This window comes from Callithrix jacchus, chromosome 17 (assembly GCF_049354715.1).
Source record: "Callithrix jacchus isolate 240 chromosome 17, calJac240_pri, whole genome shotgun sequence".
NCBI lineage: Eukaryota > Metazoa > Chordata > Mammalia > Primates > Cebidae > Callithrix > Callithrix jacchus.
Window position 1 is genome coordinate 46,080,911 of NC_133518.1, and position 18,723 is coordinate 46,099,633.

At 35.5% G+C, this 18,723-nt stretch overlaps 1 protein-coding gene across 12 annotated transcripts in view; it reads right to left on the reverse strand.

Annotated features, from left to right (window-relative positions):
* The window catches only part of ARMC8 (armadillo repeat containing 8), a 110,944-nt gene that overhangs the window by 47,626 nt on the left and 44,595 nt on the right, over nt 1-18,723 (reverse strand). For 8 of the 12 annotated variants that reach the window (XM_035277920.3, XM_035277917.3, XM_035277919.3 and 5 more), the window contains 6 exons: nt 16,451-16,531; nt 14,443-14,518; nt 14,258-14,348; nt 12,295-12,355; nt 9,761-9,961; nt 6,273-6,368 (listed from right to left, as the gene is read on the reverse strand). In XM_035277920.3, the coding sequence (XP_035133811.1) occupies nt 6,273-6,368; nt 9,761-9,961; nt 12,295-12,355; nt 14,258-14,348; nt 14,443-14,518; nt 16,451-16,531 (606 nt within the window). The remainder of the gene's footprint in view (nt 1-6,272; nt 6,369-9,760; nt 9,962-12,294; nt 12,356-14,257; nt 14,349-14,442; nt 14,519-16,450; nt 16,532-18,723) is intronic. The other 4 variants (XM_078354137.1, XM_035277921.3, XM_078354136.1 and 1 more) reach the window with 1 other exon arrangement.

Here is an 18,723-nt window from a genome sequence, read left to right on the forward strand (position 1 = left end):
CGAATTCCAAATGAATTTGTTGCTATTCAGTAGCAGAGCCAAGTCCTGAAGGATGCTACTTCTGTGGTACTATGGAAAACCTTCAAAATGTACAAGGTGTTTGTTTCAATATGCAGGATTATTCAGAAATAATCCCTTGCATCTGCCTGATTTCATGGTAGAGTCAAATACAAAATTTTGATACTGTGCCTTTTAATGACCATTTAGAATCATTAAACTTTGAAAAATATTTAACAATATAAATTCACAGCACATTTATACTGTTACCCAGAAGATCAACTAGTAATAAATAAAAATGTTCAAAGCGAATGCATGCTCACCAATTTATTTTTTTTTTTGAGACAGAGTCTCACTCTGTCGCTCAGGCTGGAGTGCAGTGGTGCAGCAGTGTGATGGTGTGATCATGGCTAACTGCAGCCTCAACCTTCTGGGCTCAAGTGAACCTCCCACCTCAGCCTCCCAAGTAGCTGGCACCACAGGCGCGTGCCACCATACCTGGATAATTTTTCTATTTTTTTTGTAGAGATAGGGTTTCGCCATGTTGCCCTAGGCTGGTCTTGAACTCCTGACCTAAAGCAATCCTCCTGCCTAAGCCTTCCAAAGTGCTACGATTATAGGCGTGAGCCACCATGCCAAGCCAGCAATCTTTAGAGATAGTAGAAATATATTAAGAAAGAGTGACCTAATTTACAAATATGCTTTAAAATCTTACAGCATTGAAAATACAAAAAAAAATTACACTGGTTCAAAATGTGAACATATATTTTTGGGATACGGTTTCATATGAATGATGACTCTGAAGAAATGACATCCATGACAACCATGAACAGTAATACTTAGGCGATCAAAGTTAAATAGATTTTGGCCTCCTTACTTTTCTTAAGACATCTATTATCTATGATTTTAACTAATTATTAATACACTTTGGAGGGTATGCTATGACAATAGTTTTAAAAATTAGTATTTTAAATTTTAAAATTAAATTATCAAACAAAAAAGACATCTTGTTATCAGAAAACACAGAAAGGAACTATGTTTCTAAAAGATAACTTATTTTACTGGAATAATTTAAAGTTTTAGAAATGTATAGCATAAAATCACTTTCTTCATTGCAAACCTCTTATTTACACCTTCGATGTTGGTCATCTTTTCTTTTAATATGCTTAAAAATATATTTTTAAATCTTCCAATGAATTACTTAGATATTCTAAAAAACACTTCCATTTATTAAGCACCTATTATGTGGCAGACACTGTGCTAAATATTTTAAATACATTACATCACATATTTACAATGATTCTGCAGTTAAAACTTCCTTTGCTAGGAAAAAGGATGGAAGACAAATTCTTTTTCATTGCTTTTCTTTTTTTCTTCTGCCTGTACTTCTCAAAAAAAAAAAAAAAAAATTAAAAATCGCACTCTTGGCTTTCTTCACACATCATATAAAGCCATTGTGATTGGACAATTTTTTTCCTTTAAGGAACAAAAGCTTAAGAGTTCATGTTTTCAATTCTTGAAAATGTAAAATGAAAAGCATTTAGAAGGTATTTAAAATAACCAAAAATTGAGCTATTAAATTCCAAATTGACTCAAGGATGGCTCCATGGATAAACATGTCTATTTAATCGGTTCTAAATACTTCTCTGAGCCCTTAGCAAATTCTTACGGGTCATTCCTTACTTTTCTCTGACTTACTGAGGTTTTATTATAACTGCTGAGTTTTAAGGCTATACCTTGTTGATCTTTATTCTCCCCTTCCTGTCTACCTCTTCCCCTCCACCCAGTAGGCAATATTATACAATGCAGGTAGTTGTTGGTCAATGCTGATTTGAATAATTGGTCTTAAAAATCAGACACTAATTGGAAAAATATTTTATATCAGTATATATAACCTTACTAATAGGTTGATTCCTGAAAGGTAAATTCTGTAAACCAAATCATACTTTTATCCTTAGAAAATGTGGTCTATATTCACACTTGCGAATGCTATAAACTTTCTTAAAAGTCACACATTTAGAAAGACAAGAACTGTATTTTCTAATTAAGAAATAGTCATCAAAATTATTTTGAAATGAAGCAAGTACAATATCATAAAACATGTTTTCTTTGGTCTACGGCCAAGCAAGTAGAAGACAAGCCCTCAAGGTCATGTGCCTCTTGAAAATGGGGATTTCCTGCATTTTCTCTACACTGAGTAAGTATAATAGTAAAACCTCTGACTATATAACCAGATGTATATTTCCTCTATTTCAAATTTCCTCTCCTTAAACACAGACAGAATTGCTAGTGAGATTAGGAAAGTTCCTAATTAAGACGGGAGCATATAAGATAATGGGTGCTTAATAATGCAATATGGCTCATTCATCCATTTGTGTGTTCATTTTCTTCATTCATTCATTCATTCATCAATTATTTATTAAGTGTCAACTATGCAAAGACAGTGTTGTAGATGCTGGGAATACATTGATGAACAAAATACAAATAAACCCTGCCCTCATGGAGCTTACATTCTAGTTCCTCGAAACAGATCTCCAGCTAAAATATAAGTATTCAAATTTAAGAGGAAAGCTTTCTCCAAGGCTCCATTAGTCAGATGCCCAGGGAATGAAGGTTACAGTAAGTACTTAACATGGGCTAATCTGTTTACTTTTGTCAAAAATAAGACCAACATCCTGGTTCGTATACCTTGAATTTTAATTTATATTTCACTTTAATTTTCCTTAGTTTTCACTAACATTTCTGACAGGTTCTAGTTCCTTGAAGAGAGAAAAAGAGAGATAATCCTTTTTCAACTTCTAAACTAATTGGTGACCAACAGGTTCTAATCATTAAGTGATGGTCTTCATAACAGCAATTATTTGTCATAAAAGAATCTATCTCAAAATTAAAGGATTGTTTGTCACTGCTGCCTCTTGTGACTTAACCATTGACTGGGGATGCCAGTACTCAAAATAGTTTGTTGATCTATTTTGCTTCATATCTTAACTTCTTCCCTTTTTAATGTCCCATTAACTGGACTTCTGCTTCCTAATCAGCATTAATACGTGGTAAAGGTTATCCTTAGAAACTAGATTTTCCCTTTGGCAGAGGTGAGAGCTAATTTTTACTTGGCATTGCTGTCACTGCAGTTACTGTTAATGTGTTCTAGACCCTTCTTCCTCTGAGCTCTCAATTCTTGGCTATGCCCTTACCCTCTCTAACCAAAATCCAGGGTCAGGATCAGTTATCACAGGTAATTTGAATTCTTCTAAATTTAACATGGCCAGCTGCAACTGTTGCCAGGCTCAGTGATCCTCCATCTTTTCTTGGGCTTCTTCTCCCTCTTCATGTCACAGCCAATGGTAGTATTTTTCACTCTCACCTGCAGAACTCTTTCCACCAGCACCACCCTCCTTCACTCTAGCTGACAGGACATCACAATAAATTAAGAAATCTTCAAGTATGCCATGGAGTAATAAAGGATGCAAAGCTTGGAATTAGAATACCAATTTTGCTCCACACAGGATATATAAAAATCCAAACAAATTTAAAAAAATGTCACTCTGTGTATGATTTCTGCATTTTCATTTATATATTTATTCAACAAATATTTCTTGAGTGCTTATTAAGTCCCAGGGAATGTTATATATACAGTTGGTTTTATTTTAGTGGGAATACACCAACACTGCTTCAAAGCAGAGGTGGTAAATCTCCAATCTACAGGTCACATTCCATCTCCAGCGTAATTCTGTCTTGCTCAAAGAGAAGAGGTATCAAGAAATGAAAACACAGCAGACCTTTAGAAATCTTTAGAAGCAGTAAGAGAGACACAATTCTATGAAGAAAGGAAGGTGTCCCTCTCCTTTACTACTGTGTATAACTCTGTCTCTTCTTCATTCTGCCTCCTTTCCTTAACTGGCCATAACAGGGCACTAGGATATATATTATTTACTAAATGTATTGAATTATGTTCCCAATTTTAATTTAAATGGCAGACCAACTGAACTTTTTCTTTTTTCCTGAAACAAACTTTTTGTTGCTTTTTGAGGGGGAGAAGTAGGGATGGGGAAAGTAGATCTATAGTCCTTTAAATTTCTTTCAGAGATTCTCTACTCATTAACTCAGTTTCTCGACTCAGTGACTTGGTTAACTGAAATTCCATCTTGGCAATCATAAATATCGCATTAAAAAAAATCAAACAATAAACATTGTACTTTAAGGATGTACACAAAAAATACAATCAAGTTCATAAGACATAAGTGTAAATAAGAAATAAATATTCATGGAGAAAGTAAATAAAAATCTATCCAAATAATTATTTCAACAAAAAAATAAATAGAAATGCACTCAAAAGAAAAGTGTTAACATTTATCATGTTTTATACACTGAAAATAAAAATTTTCCACTCCTATGGCCAGTCTTCAAGCAGATTTTATCACAAAATTATAGTTTCCATTTTACAATTTCTCTCTTTAGTAGTTACTATGAACTATAAATTATCCAAACACTTAATTTCCCCAGAAATTAAATATCTTCCTAAAAACGCTATATAATCCCCATTACATAAAATCACAGTATCTTTGCTTTACCACACAAAAAAACTATAATTAATAATTATAACTTTTTCTTTATTTGTCATCTTTCTACAGAAACGATCAGTAGTTAGCCTTACCAGGAAATTATACACATTATGAATACAAGTTTTAATAGACTACTGATTAGACTGTCATGTTGCAAGTATTTCTAGAACATGATATCACAAATTAAGTCATTAATTCCAAAACAATGGTTTATTAACAAAAAAGTACAAGGAAGTACAAATGGACATCCTATTTCCCATTGTAGTCCATCTATCTATCTCCCTATCAGTCCATGAGATGGCTTTTTAGAGCTGTAAGAATGGGTAAAATACTTCTCCTGTTTCTAATGGGCCCTAATAACTATCCAAATCTATATAACTGTGTATTTAAGTTATACAGACCAACTTTTAAACAATGTTTAAATCTACTGTTGTAAAAGCCTCTCCCCTTGCAATACACCACGTACCTAAACTGAACATTGGCACCAACATCCATAAATCATATCATATCACTAGTATGTTTGTCTTGAAGTAACAGTTTATAAATGAAAACTTATGTGTATCAAAAATGATATTCATAAGGATGTACTAAAAACATTTAAGTCAAAACATCTTGTTAACTGAACTAAAGTGAAGTACATGGAAACATTCAATTTATTAGTTGTGCTTTTTGCATTGATTTTAAATCAAAGCTACTCACACATCAAATCTTATTGCTATTACTTCAGTTTCTTCAAGAAATGGTTCATTTTCAAGTTATTTCAACAAATGTAAGGTTGTTCCATACTCCTCTTTCTGCAGGCCTCAAGTACTTCTCTGAATCATGGTAAACTCTAATACTTTGTGATTTCTCTCACAGTGCTCTTTAAAATACTAACACAGATGGGGAAATTTAGTAAATAATAACCAATTTTCTCTTTCTGCTACGGTTCCTCAAGACAGAACATGTGGTTTTACTCTCTGATGGTCCTGAAAGCCTTGTGTAGAATTTATTAGGTTATACGTGTTTCTGAGTGGTAAGTTCCAGCTTTTTGGTTTGTGGAGGGAGCCAGGTCAGAGCTTAGTTACCACATACTCCTCACCTAAAAGTATTCTTAACAAGAAGATGAGTTCAGTGTTAAACTAGGCTTTAGTAACAAAAGGGTGCTATAGCAGTGCATACATTTTTTGGGGAGCTGGAAATTCAGATGACCACTCACTAAACATAAAATCATCATTCCACAAAGATTTTATTCACATTAAACTTGCACAGTAGCAAAAAAAAAAAAAAAATCAAAACATAAAACTAAGCCACATATCAAAGAACAATATACAATAGAGATTTGAATTTCTCAATAGCATTAGAAGGTATTTCCATAAATAACATTTACAATTCTAATGTTAGGACTTTCAAGGTGTCTGAAGCTTCACAGTGCTAGAATTGATTTTCATCAGAACACATGCAAAAATGTGCAACATAATAATTCATATTAATGACACAAAAAAAAAGCACGCCAGTTATTTGTCATTCCAGCACGGCCATGCCACTCTATGTTCTAAAAACAAACAACCCCCCAAATCCGGGTCCCATTCATTCTTCAATTATGCCTTTAGTCACTCTGCTTTATTATATTCAAACAGTCACTGTTAGTGCTCTTCACCACGACTTTCAGGTTGACGTCACTCCCTGCCTGCTGGCTGTCAGGACTGGGGGACGCCCCTCTCCCAGACTCACCTTCTTCCGGATGTCTTCATCATTTGCTCCGAGAGAGGCATAGAGCTTGAATGCAGCCTGGCGGAGTTCATGAGCATGTTTTAAATCATGATCAAGCTATGGGGGAAAAAGGATATGTTCCAACTCAGTCCATTAATTAAACTTTCAATAACATTAACTGAGTTGAAGAAAAAAGTTAACAACTTTTAGATTTCAGTGAATTTCCCAGTCATTAACTACATTTCCCAGTTATTTTTGGATTCCGTTCACATAGGACTGAGACCTTGTAGTGTCTATATCAGTGTGGCCTCAAATGCTTTTATCTAAAAGTGAACACTACACTTGACACTGGTATATGAAAAACCATTGTGAATCTCTGACTCCTAAAAATTCAGTGTTCCTAAATTGTAGCTTTAGTGGCACTAATGCTTGCTTGCAGCAGCTCTCTGAAATGTTCTCCTCAAAAAGAAGCCACACCTAGACTTCTCTAGACCCAGACTACAGCTGATATAACCTGAGTGATACTGCAACAATGTCTTTAGGAGGTTTTCCTTAATTTTCTCAAACATTAAGAGTAGTGCTGGCCTAATTTGGGCATTTAAAAAGCTTTTAGAAATGGGGAACCCGTTGTGAAAACCCTTAACAAACCATATACTATGGTAACCATTACTATGTATTACAGTTACTTGAGATTTATGTTGAATATGGGTTTTTTCAAGAATATTATCAAAATTATCAGCATGAAGCAATTAATGCTATCTTCATACATGCATAACTGGCTAATTATCAGTTCTTCTATAAACGTGATCTATCACCAAACTACTGTAAAATAAAAACAGAAGCTTATTTTCAAGATCCTTTCAATGACTAAGACCAGGTAACTATACAAAGTCTACCAATAATGTAATCTGATAACTAAAAGCCTTAATGTAATCATCCAAATGAGTACCACTTTTCCCAAAGTTACTTTCAAAAGGTTCACTTACCCAGTAATGTAAGTGTTGTTCATAACATTCTGAGACCCCTTTTTGAAACTCTCTAAAGAGCTAACTGGTATTATTAGCTAGAAAACACTGACAGTGGTATAGCTTGATCAATGATAAGAATTTTAGTTGTCACTGACTGTGTGTGAAGATGGGAAAAATCTAGCGGGGTAATATAATGTGGGTAACAAAAAAACTCCAGAAAAAGCAAAGACAATATATGTATTTTACAAATATATATATATAATTTGGGGTGGCTCTCTGAAGGCAATTCTTAACAGTTCCAAAACTTTTGTTCAAAGCAGACACTGATGAATTATAGGAAGAACTTCCTAATACACAACACTCATTTTGGTTCTAAAAGTATCTGCTCTTAAAGTCTTAACTACTTTCTAGTCATAAATTAAGATATGATAATACTGACTTGAACTAATATATCATGAAAATCGCAAACTTATTAATGTGAAATTTTCTCTTTGTGGGTCTAGTGTCTATACTTCTGGGGTCAGAAACCTTTGGATAATCCATCATCAAAAATAAAGCTGACAAAACAAACTATTACTCAAGTTTGGTATAAGGAAGTCTTTTTTTTTTTTTGAGACAGAGTATCGCTCTGTCACCCAGGATGGAGTACGGTGGCATGATCTTGGCTCATTGCAACCTCTGCCTCCCGGTTTAAGTAGTTTTCTGCCTCAGCCTCCCGAGTAGCTGGGATTACAGGCAATGCGACCATGCCCGGCTAATTCTTGTATTTTTAGTAGAGACAGGGTTTCACCATTTTGGCCAGGCTGGTCTTGAACTCCTGACCTTGTGATCCACCTGTCTTGGCCTCCTAAAGTGCTGGGATTACAGGCGTGAGCTACCACGCCTGGCCAAGGACGTCATTTTTAAGAATTACTGTTGTTACAGTTTTACTCTGATGGAAATGAAATGGAAAAACTAACAGAAGGGATAATCTACATATTACTTAAATGATTTGCATATGCATAGGCTACATGTTCTTAAAACAATGTTTCCTTACTCTCATGGCCATCCAAACATTTTATTTGCCTTCCTGGGGTGGTTGACTCAGGGTGTTCATGAGGCAGTAGTTAAAAGTTGCTCACGTATTTTTGTATTAATAATACAGTGTCAGTGTGAACAAATAACCAGAAGGAAAACAGACAAGGCAACTGGTTAAATGTATGTAACCCATCACTTCGACTGAAAAAAACACCACTACTGAAAGAAGAGTAGACACATAAGATTAATACCTAGAGGGTAGAGTACATACTAGTGGAAATACCAATGAAGGTTATTTTATGCCCTTCTTAAGACAGAGGAAAGATATACCCTTAATAGTTTGCTTTATTTTCAATGTTAAAGGCCAAATGAACAACTGCCTACCAGATGAGATTTTCTGAAACTCAAAAGCATGAGGGAGAGGTCAAAAGGAGAACAGTTACCATTGGAACCACTAGCATGAAAAATACAGTTACATTCATGAAACAGTACTGGCTACTAATTAAGAGGTAATGCTCTCTCTACCATGACTTCCTTGAATAACCTTTCTCTTATAGAATGTTCCTCTCCTATGCTTAGAGAAATGGATATGGCAAACAGGCTGGATGCAACAAGTCAAATGAAATATCTACCTACTCTAAGGAACTCAGGTTTTCAGAAAAAGCACAATTTGGTCCTTGATGTTCCCAAATTTGAGATTAAATGATGTTTTAGCCTGTCACATACAGGCCCAAAGCACAGTATGAAACTGGAAAAAAGAGAAGCTAGGGAAAGGTAACAAAACAGAAAGACTGTGGCAAAAAGTAACATGGGACAACTTAGTCTCCTGTAACAAAAGATTACTCCTGACCTAAAGAATGAGAACATAACAACAGAAGATTCTGTGACCATGAACAAGATTATACCGTTATGTCAATACCCAGCTTGGGGAATCGACTACTTTTGACGTTCAGTTGGGAGTTAGGATTCAATTTTCTTTTCTTTTCTTTCTTTTTTTTTTTTTTTAAAGAGACATGGTCTTGCTATGCTGCCGGGCTGGAGTGCAGTGGCTATTCACAGGCATGATCCCACTACTGATCAGCATGGGAGTTTTGACCTGCTCCGTTTCCGACCTGGGCCGGATCACTCCTCCTTACGCAAGCTGGTGGTGCCCCGCTCCCGGGAGGTCACCATATTGATGCCAAACTTAGTGCGGACACCTGATCGACATAGCCCAGAAGTCCTGGGCCGATCCTCCCACCTCAGCCTCCCGAGTAGCTGGGACTACAGGGGCGCGATACCATGCCCAGCAGAATGAAATTTTGTTTACTGCTTATCTGCTCAGTAAAAACTTTCTCACAATAAACATTATTCAACTTGGATTCGAAAACTCACAAAGCAATATTATCTACATTAGCAAAGATAAAAGATCCTTTATTTAAAAGGGCTTTGAGCTGTAGTTATCAATTGGTTCAAAACTGTAAACAGTAAGAAAAACTTTATAAAAATCTCCTCTGAGCTGCTAAAAAAAGGAAGAGAACATACCCTTTTAATATCAGTGATGGCACTCACTGAGCTGGGATACTTGAAATAATCAGCAAGCATAGCAATGAGGTGATCCGTTATGCTAGCGATTCTCTGTAGCTCAACATCTGGTTCAATCAGATAGGCAAGTGTCTCGGCTCCTTCAACTCTCTCCTCTAGCAATCTCTCCTTACTGCACATTCGAACCAAACAAGGTAATGTCTGAAAGGTAGTGAGATTATTTGTTTTTTGGTACAGGTAAAAGCTTAAGCATATAGTGACTGAATCAACTCAATAACTTTTATCAGGAGTAATGTTTGTGATCAAGTATTTCCTTTACTAATTTCCAGAGAATAAAATATTTTTTTAAATGCAAAAACAAGCAAAATTCAGTACCGATTAATCATTTGTACTAGTACGCTAAACTCTATTCACACATCAAAGTATATTAATACAAATTCTAATTAGGCTTTTGGGACCAATAAGACAAGTTTTATAGTACAGCTTTGTAAAAGACATTTAAGAATCCCTAACAAATCATGTATGATGGTTCTGCTCCATCTATCTACTAATTTACCTAAAAAAGATCCAGCAATTTAATCACAAACGATTTTGCCTTAGAAAAAGTATGCTATATTTTCATTAGTGAGTAATATGGTTTATGTTTTGGAGACTCATACCTACAGTTGCCAAAACAAAATACAGCTTTAAAACTGCAGTAATTGGCTAGGTGCGGTGGTTTACACCTGTAATCCCAGCACTTTGGGAGGCTGAGGCGGGCAGATCACAAGGTCAGAAGATTGACACCATCCTGGCCAACATGGTGAAACCCCATCTCTACTAAAAATACAAAAAAATTAGCTGAGTGTGGTGGTGCACACATGTAGTCCCAGCTACTCGGGAGGCTGACACAGGAGAATTGCTTGAACCCAGGAGGTGGAGATAGAAGCGAGCCGAGATCACGCCTCTGTATTACAGCCTGGGTGACAGTGCGAGACTCCATCTCAAAACAAAAAAAACCCAAAAAAAAAAAAACCTGTAGTGATCTTACCATTACTCATATTCCACCGGTTCTACTATAATGCAAGTGAAATGTATCATTCACAGGTGCTAGGTTTTTCCCAGAACTTGCTGGAATTAGCAGTGGTATCTACTAGTCCAAATTTACTTCTGAGATCTTTCAAAAATCTTGGCACTGGTTTTGGTAACTTACCTACGTTAGGTTCTCAATAAAAATATTCCAGACATTTACTATGTCTAAGCCTGATGAATTCACTTGAAAGGACAATGTGGAAGTAGAAATTGAAATGTTATAATTATAGAAAGTGTTCCTCAAATACTGCAGGTAACTAACTGTGCTTTGCTCTTTTATATATAATAAGTTCCTATTACATCTTTTACCACAGAGTTTGGCACTTTATTGTTCACTATTGATTTCCTATTAGGCAAGCAGAAGCTTTATAACTCAACCCTAGGTTTCCAAGGAAAAGGCCCTATTGTCTTTTCCCTAACATTACTAGTTACTAACATTTATTGATACCATAAATTCATGAATTATTTAATCTAATGCTTGTGACTACTACGTGAAGAATATTTATTAACATTTTGCCAATGCAGAAAAAGAGGAAGGTTAGAGAATTAAATAAACCAAGATAACTGCTATGAAAGTCCATGGCACCCTATGGAGAGTTGTTTACTTAGGGGGTCTTCAGATCTCATTAAATTAATTCTCTTTCCCAAAGACTAAAGCAAGTATTAGTTTTCTTCATGCTCATTTATCCTTGGGATCACCTTTTGAACAATGATAATGTGAGGTCTCATATTTAAAAAGACATGATCAATTTATTTATACTTAATTTTTATAGCTAAGAAGACATTTTAATGTATTTAATATATTATTTTTCCTCACAATAACCTTGTGGCATAGATGAGCAGGAATTATTGTTTCAATTTTCGAAATCCACAGTCTCAGGTATCAAAAGAATAAAGCAAGCCAGTCAGTAGTGAGAGTGCTAAAACCAGAATCCAGGTTTTTGGACTTTTAGGACTGGTCTTTTCTCTAGATTTTTCAAAGTTCAAGTTGCATTTGACATATCACAATGACAATTCTTGTTTTCATGTGTTATCTACATATTTTCTCTCAGCATGTCTTTTGATTATCAGCTATGAAAGTGATAAAAAGTCTTTTTCTGTAAAAGTGGTAAATTGCCTCTAAAACCGTAATATAAATTTAATGACAATCAAGAATGAAATATATTTTCTATTTCACCTGAATTGTACACATTTTTACAATTTCCACATCCTCCTAATTAACATAAAATGAAAGGCTGTGACAATAAGACAATTATTTCATGTTGACTTTCAAAACACATCTAAAATCAATTTTCAAAAACTATATGACATCCACTGAAAAAAAAGCACGGTCTTTTAATATTATTCTATGTCATGTACACATACAATAATGACAAATGTGTAAAATGAAATATAAATATCATACTGATATTTAACAGGTAACTGAATAATTTTTACATTTTAAAGATAATTAACTAGCTCACCTTTAATACAATACAGTTATCATCTGTCCGAATTGCTCCAGCTCTACACATGTAAGTTAAACTGGAATAAGACACAGAAAATAAGTTTTTTCTTGGGGTTTAAAGCTTTAAATGAAAAATTACTTGTCTTTAAGATTTCATTAAAAAATCGAAAACCAAATAATATCACTTATCTCGAGGGTGAAGATTTTGACAAGGAGGTTCAGTTAATTTAACAGATGGTAAGCCAGATATTTAAAAAACCAAAACCAAAACAAAAACCTACCAAATAGTTTTAAAAATAAATAACCTAATGAGTGGACACATTTTGAAGCTAGGTGCTGGGCCCATGTTGTATTCTTCATACTTTAGAATTTTCCATAATTAAAAGGGAAAAATGTTCAAAGTAAAACATAAGATTAACATACTATCTCAGTTTAAATGGAAGTTAAGTTGGAATATTCTAACTCCAAATGCAGTAGAAGTATCACAGAAGAGGCATTTAACTTATAACACAACTATCGATCAGAAATGAAAAATTGAGAGGTTAACAGCAGTGGCTTTGGGAACGAGTCAATAATTTGGTTCTACTGAAAAACAATTTATCATAATTATAAGCTACCTTTGAATAAGAATATGATTAACTTGTACCCCTAGGCAGCCACTGAACATTTAGTGCTTCAGAAATATAAATTAATAAATTTCCTTTTTGATTACATTCCTTTAGCAAGATAGGGAAAAAAATAAAAACATCTCATGCTTGGCTTCTACAGAAAGTTATAAACAAATAGGCAAAATTATTTTACTTATACTGCAGAGGGTTGAAATATTTGTAGCTGTTATTATCTTGAGGCTTGTTACCATATTGTTTTTCTGAAACCATTTACTTGAGAACATTACCTTACTGAGAGAGGCAAATGCTCAGTTTTAAAGACAAAAAGCAAGCAAACAAAAAATACAAATAAACAAAAACCAAACAATTATGATACATGAATAATTGAATGAAAATTCAAAATTCTCACAAAATATTAGTACAGCTTCTTAAATACTGAGATTAAACTTAGCACAGACCCCCCTATACAAGTGCTCCACACATCCATTCATATATTGATAATTACAGAACATGCACTGAATGCTCATCTGAGCCAGAAATGTGCTAATAAAACCTGTGACCAGGCGCAGTAGCTGATGCCTGTAATCCCAGCACTTTGGGAGGCCGAGATGGGTGGATCACGAGCTCAGGAGTTTGAGACCAGCCTGACCAACATGGTGAAACCCCGTCTCTACTAAAAATACAAAAATTAGCCAGGCGTGGTATTGCATACCTGTAATCCCAGCTACTCAGGAGGCTAAGGCAGGAGACTCGCTTGAACCTGGGAGGTGGAGGTTGCAGTGAGCTGAGATCATGCCACTGCACTCCAGCCTGGGCAACAGAGCAAGACTCCATCTCAAAAAAAAAACAACAACCCAACTTTGCATAAATATCTTACAAACCATCACAATTTTATGAGAATTTGTGTGTGTGTGTGTGTGTGTGTGTGTGTGTGTTTTTCTCAAAAGATGGGGAAGCCACATTCTCTGAAATCATCCCTTGGTTATCAACCAATAAATTCTTACTCCGTATTTCTGTATCTTTGTATTTACCTGGCTTAATACTTAGCATAGTATAGTTGGTTAAATCTAATCGAATTCAGTATTACTTCAACTGAAGTAACAAGAACAGTAGCTTGAGGACGTAATAAAGTAATTTTCTGAAGACCGTCTCAGATACTATACGAGAGTTCCTGTTTTGCATACTACTAGTAATAAGCTGAGTCTAAAAAACTCATATCCATTTAAGAAAATGTGGAACGGCTCCATGACTTTCAAATTTCAAACTCCCCAAATAAAACGGGAATTGGAAGCAAGCAAATTTGGCTGTCCAAAAATACTCTAAGGTATTGATAAACCAGTGTCTTTCTTCCCACATTGTCCTGATTTTTACCATTTTGCTGATGTGAGCTGCATCTCAATAGGCTTATCCCGCTGTAACATCTTCACAAAAATCTGTGGTAACAATTCTCCATCAACCAAAACTAGAAATAAAACAAACAATCATTAAGGAAATTCTTTAAGTCTACAAAGTTCATCAATTAAATCATGTAGGTGCCACTGAAAGATTCAGCCTACCATTTACCAGGGTCATCGATACCTGGGGGTTTTCAAAAGCTAAAACTGAGAAACATTTCAGTGCTTGCATTCGAACCTGTAAAAATAAATGAACAAACAAACAAAAAATGCATTTATTTTATTTTGCAAATGCAAATTTTAATGTCTCAGAATCTAAACTCTTCTTAAAAAATTATATAAATCTGCTTAAAACAATTACAGGCCTCAAAGAAATAACTATAACACCTGTATATCTGAAGAGTACAGTAAGTTAAAATTAATTATAAAAGTTAATATTAATTTTGAAGTAACAGAAAAAAGACAACCAATGAGGAAGTAGCAATTTAAATTTAACCAGATAAATCCCTAATCAAAGTTAAAAGAGCACTGTACAAAATACAGTTGGTAAGATAAAGAGAACAAGAGAACTCAGTATCAATTAATTACCAAGTGACTTTCAAGGCAAAATAAATAAATAAATAAGCTACTCTTATGCATGGGATGGAGAAAGGGAACAGAAGGAGAGGAAACAATGTTACAATAAAAATGTGAGATGCACTAAACTAACTTTTAAAACACCCATGAATTGTGCTACTATTCCTCAAAACCAGGTTACTGGTTTGGGACAGTATCAAGGGTCCAATCTCTTAACCATATATAATATGCTTTACAATTTGCAGAAGCTCCTAAGAGATCTGTTATTTTTTATTCTTTTCAGCTTTTACTAATCTCATCTTCATTTCTAAGCCTGAGTCTACACATGATGTTTTAATTGGAACATGAGGTTGACAACCACTCACAGGATAGGTAGCTGGGGTATAAAGAAGCCCCGCCCCTCACCTAGGCAATGCTCTGCAGCACTAGCATGTATTAGTGCACAGGAGGAACACAGACTATATTAATGGCACTCTGTCAATATACCAAACCTTGGCAGAAGAGTAATGTCACCAGACTAGTCCCCTTTCTACAACCTGTAGGTTTTTCAAATCATTATAGTAAATAAGGAAGTCTAGTGCAGAAAAGACAGGAGAAATGGAAGAAGAGGTGGGGGAATTAATGAAGCCAAAGGAGGTGAAGTAAAGGAACAATAAATAGCCACCCAAATAACTGTTTCCTGATGTGCAAGGGCTGACTGGTTTAGCCTCTGCATAGCACAGGACAGAGGAAGTAGCTCTCAGTGTGTTTCCTTCCCCTGCCCCCGGCTAGTTTGAAGTTAGCTTCACTCCCCATTTCTATCCTTATGAGCTCTTTACCAAGATTAAACTAGACAGCTAAGTTAAGGAAAACATGCACATTAGCAGGTCGTACCTGAAATAAATTTAAAGACTAAAAGAGTAGAAGGGAGTCACTGCAAGAGGACAGAAGACAAACATGACTGCTTCCCTGCTCTGCAAGAAACTCCTATAATACCCAACTGCAATGTGACACAATAAGGACTATGTCCCAATATTTGCTACAACTTGTAGATGGACAACAATGAATAGCCAAGGTTTTAACTCAACACCTGGTACTATATTACAACACTGCTTACTTTTATATATAAAAGATAATAAAGTAAATTTAAATAAGTCTGAAAACACTTTACTTTTTAACTCAAAATACAAAACATAACTCATTTTAAATGTTGATGTGTGTGTGGGTATATGCTAAGTCTGAGACACTGTGGCTAAATAAGGTCTCAAATATGAAATCCAAAGTCTTTCTTGATATAGAAACCCACTGCTTCTATACTTCAAGGCATTACGGCACTGGTACCTATCGAAAAAAGATTTGAAATCTATTTAATTAGTGCAAATTAAAATTAGTAAGAACTCATGGTATAACCATATACTAAAAAAACAGAGATGCAAGTGTAGCTTTTTTTCTTTTTTGAAGAATAATCTAAAGCTAAAATGATGCCCTATAGCATTTTACTTATAAAATACTACTTTTGATCACAATTATCAAAGAAGCAATAAAAATATGTGGGTCTCTTTCTAGAAATCACAAACAAGGTATAAAAATCTGGCCACAATTTTTAACATCTTACTTTGTAGGACAGTGAGGTTAGTAGGTGAGCAATATTCTGAACTGCACCATGATTAAATAAAATTGTTTGATGATCTGGCCCCTATAAGAAAAGAGAATACAATAACACATTAAGAAGAGTAATGATTCATTCCGATAAAACATTTACTTAAATGTAGAAAATGACATTCACTACAGTAAAGAATCCTGTTACTCTTTGCTTAAATAAACACCCTCAAAAAGCAGGGTAGACACTGTTTTTGATTCTGCAAGGGGCTACTCATTCCAGTTCTAGAAATGCTACCTCTTCACTTCCTAGAAATACAGAAGTGGGCACAGAAGTTATACTGGCACAAGTCCTCTGCAATTATTAAATAGAACACCACCACAGCAATAGAGCCACAATGAAGTCTGCATTTCATGTGCACATTATTGCCCTATGCCCAGAGGAAACAGTGGCAGAGTCATTCTTACAACTTAGAAATGATAAGCTAGTCAGGGGGAACTCTAAAAAATAAATTGAAAAAGGAACTGGACCATGGACTAACCTACCTTAACATATCAGAGAGGTCTGGATAATGCTATAGTGGGAAATACAACACTCCATAAATGAGAAGTGAACAATGTGTTTTTGTTTCCATATTTTTAATCTGATTTCTTTTTTTACAAGTATTGGTTTGGTCAGACATGTTGGCTCAAGCCTGTAATCCCAGCACTTTGGGAAGCCAAGGCGGGCAGATCCGAGGTCAGGAGTTCAAGACCAGTTTGGTCAATATGTTGAAACCCTGTCTCTACTAACAATACAAAAATTAGCTGGGCGTGGTGGCGTACATCTGTAGTCCCAGCTACTCAGGAGGCTGAGGCAGAGAATAGCTTGAACCCGGGAGGCAGAGGCTGCAGTGAGCTGAGACCATGCCACTGCAATCCAGCCTGGGTGCCAGAGTAAGACTCCGTCTCAAAAACAAACAAACAAAAAAGTATTGGTTCAGCCAAGCACAGTGGCTTCTGCCTGTAATCCCAGTACTGTGGAAGGCTGAGGTGGGCAGATCACGAGGTCAGGAGATCAAGACCATCCTGGCCAACATGGTGAAACCCTGTCTCTACTAAAAATACAAAAAAGTTAGCTGGGCACGGTGGCACGTGCCTGTAATCCCAGCTACTCAGGAGGCTGAGGCAGGAGAACTGCCTGAACCCAGGAAGCGGAGGTTGCCGTGAGCCGAAATCGCGCCATTGCACTCCAGCCTGGGTAACAAGAGCGAAACTCCGTCTCAAAAAAAAACAACAAAAATTAGCTGGGCGTGGCAGTGCACGCCTATAGTCCCAGCTACTGAGGAGGCTGAGGCAAGAGAATTGCTTGAACCCGGGAGGTGGAGGCTGCAGTGAACCAAGATCACACCACTGTACTCCAGCCTGGGGAACAGAGTGAGAATTTGTCTCAAAAAAAGAAAAGTATCTATCAGTTCTTAAGAGAGCAGGAAGGTAAAGAGATAGGAAAACAAAGGTTTTTCTTTTTTTTTAATCAATTCTGTATTCTACTAATCAATGTACTAAAGAGCTTCAAAGTGGCAGAAGCTAAAGTTAATGCAAAGCTGCAAATTTGCCACAAATCTTATTCATTCATTTTATGTCCAATGTTATCCAATCAATTAATGAAAAATCAGTTAGAGCCAACAAAGGAATGATTATTTCATGCTTATCATTATTCAGAAGAGAAAAATATCACAAAAGTAGGCTATCTGTCTTCACCAGAAGAAACCTGTTATTGGTCCAGCAAGAGCTCTCAAACCAATTTCTCTACCCCATTATTTAAGCAAGTTACAACTATTGTGAATATGCTTGTTCTTTCTTGAGCCAAAACATCCATCATTTGAAGTGGGAAAATTAGCATTTATACTTCTGAATAGGACAACAGTCATATTCTATATTATAGGTAACAATCCCCAAATATTTTATATATTAAAAGAATCCTTTAAAAAGTCAGCAATTTGTCTCTTTTTCCATACTTTCTAACTTGGGGTTTTATATTCTTAATCCCAATATAGTATTCTACAGTTTGCTCATGCAAAACCCCATTATAAATTCTAGGTAGTTTCTAATGTTTTACTGTTATAAGCAGCGTTTTGTCGAACATTATGTGAAGCTCCATCTCAGTGCAAATCTTTAGGTTATGAGGATATATTTCCAGAGTAAAATGGTGATATAGTTATTGCTACATATCGATCCAGAACGGTGCAAACCTGTTTTTGCAATAACTGAAAATACTGACATTTTCAGGGCACTGGTTTTGAGTGTCCT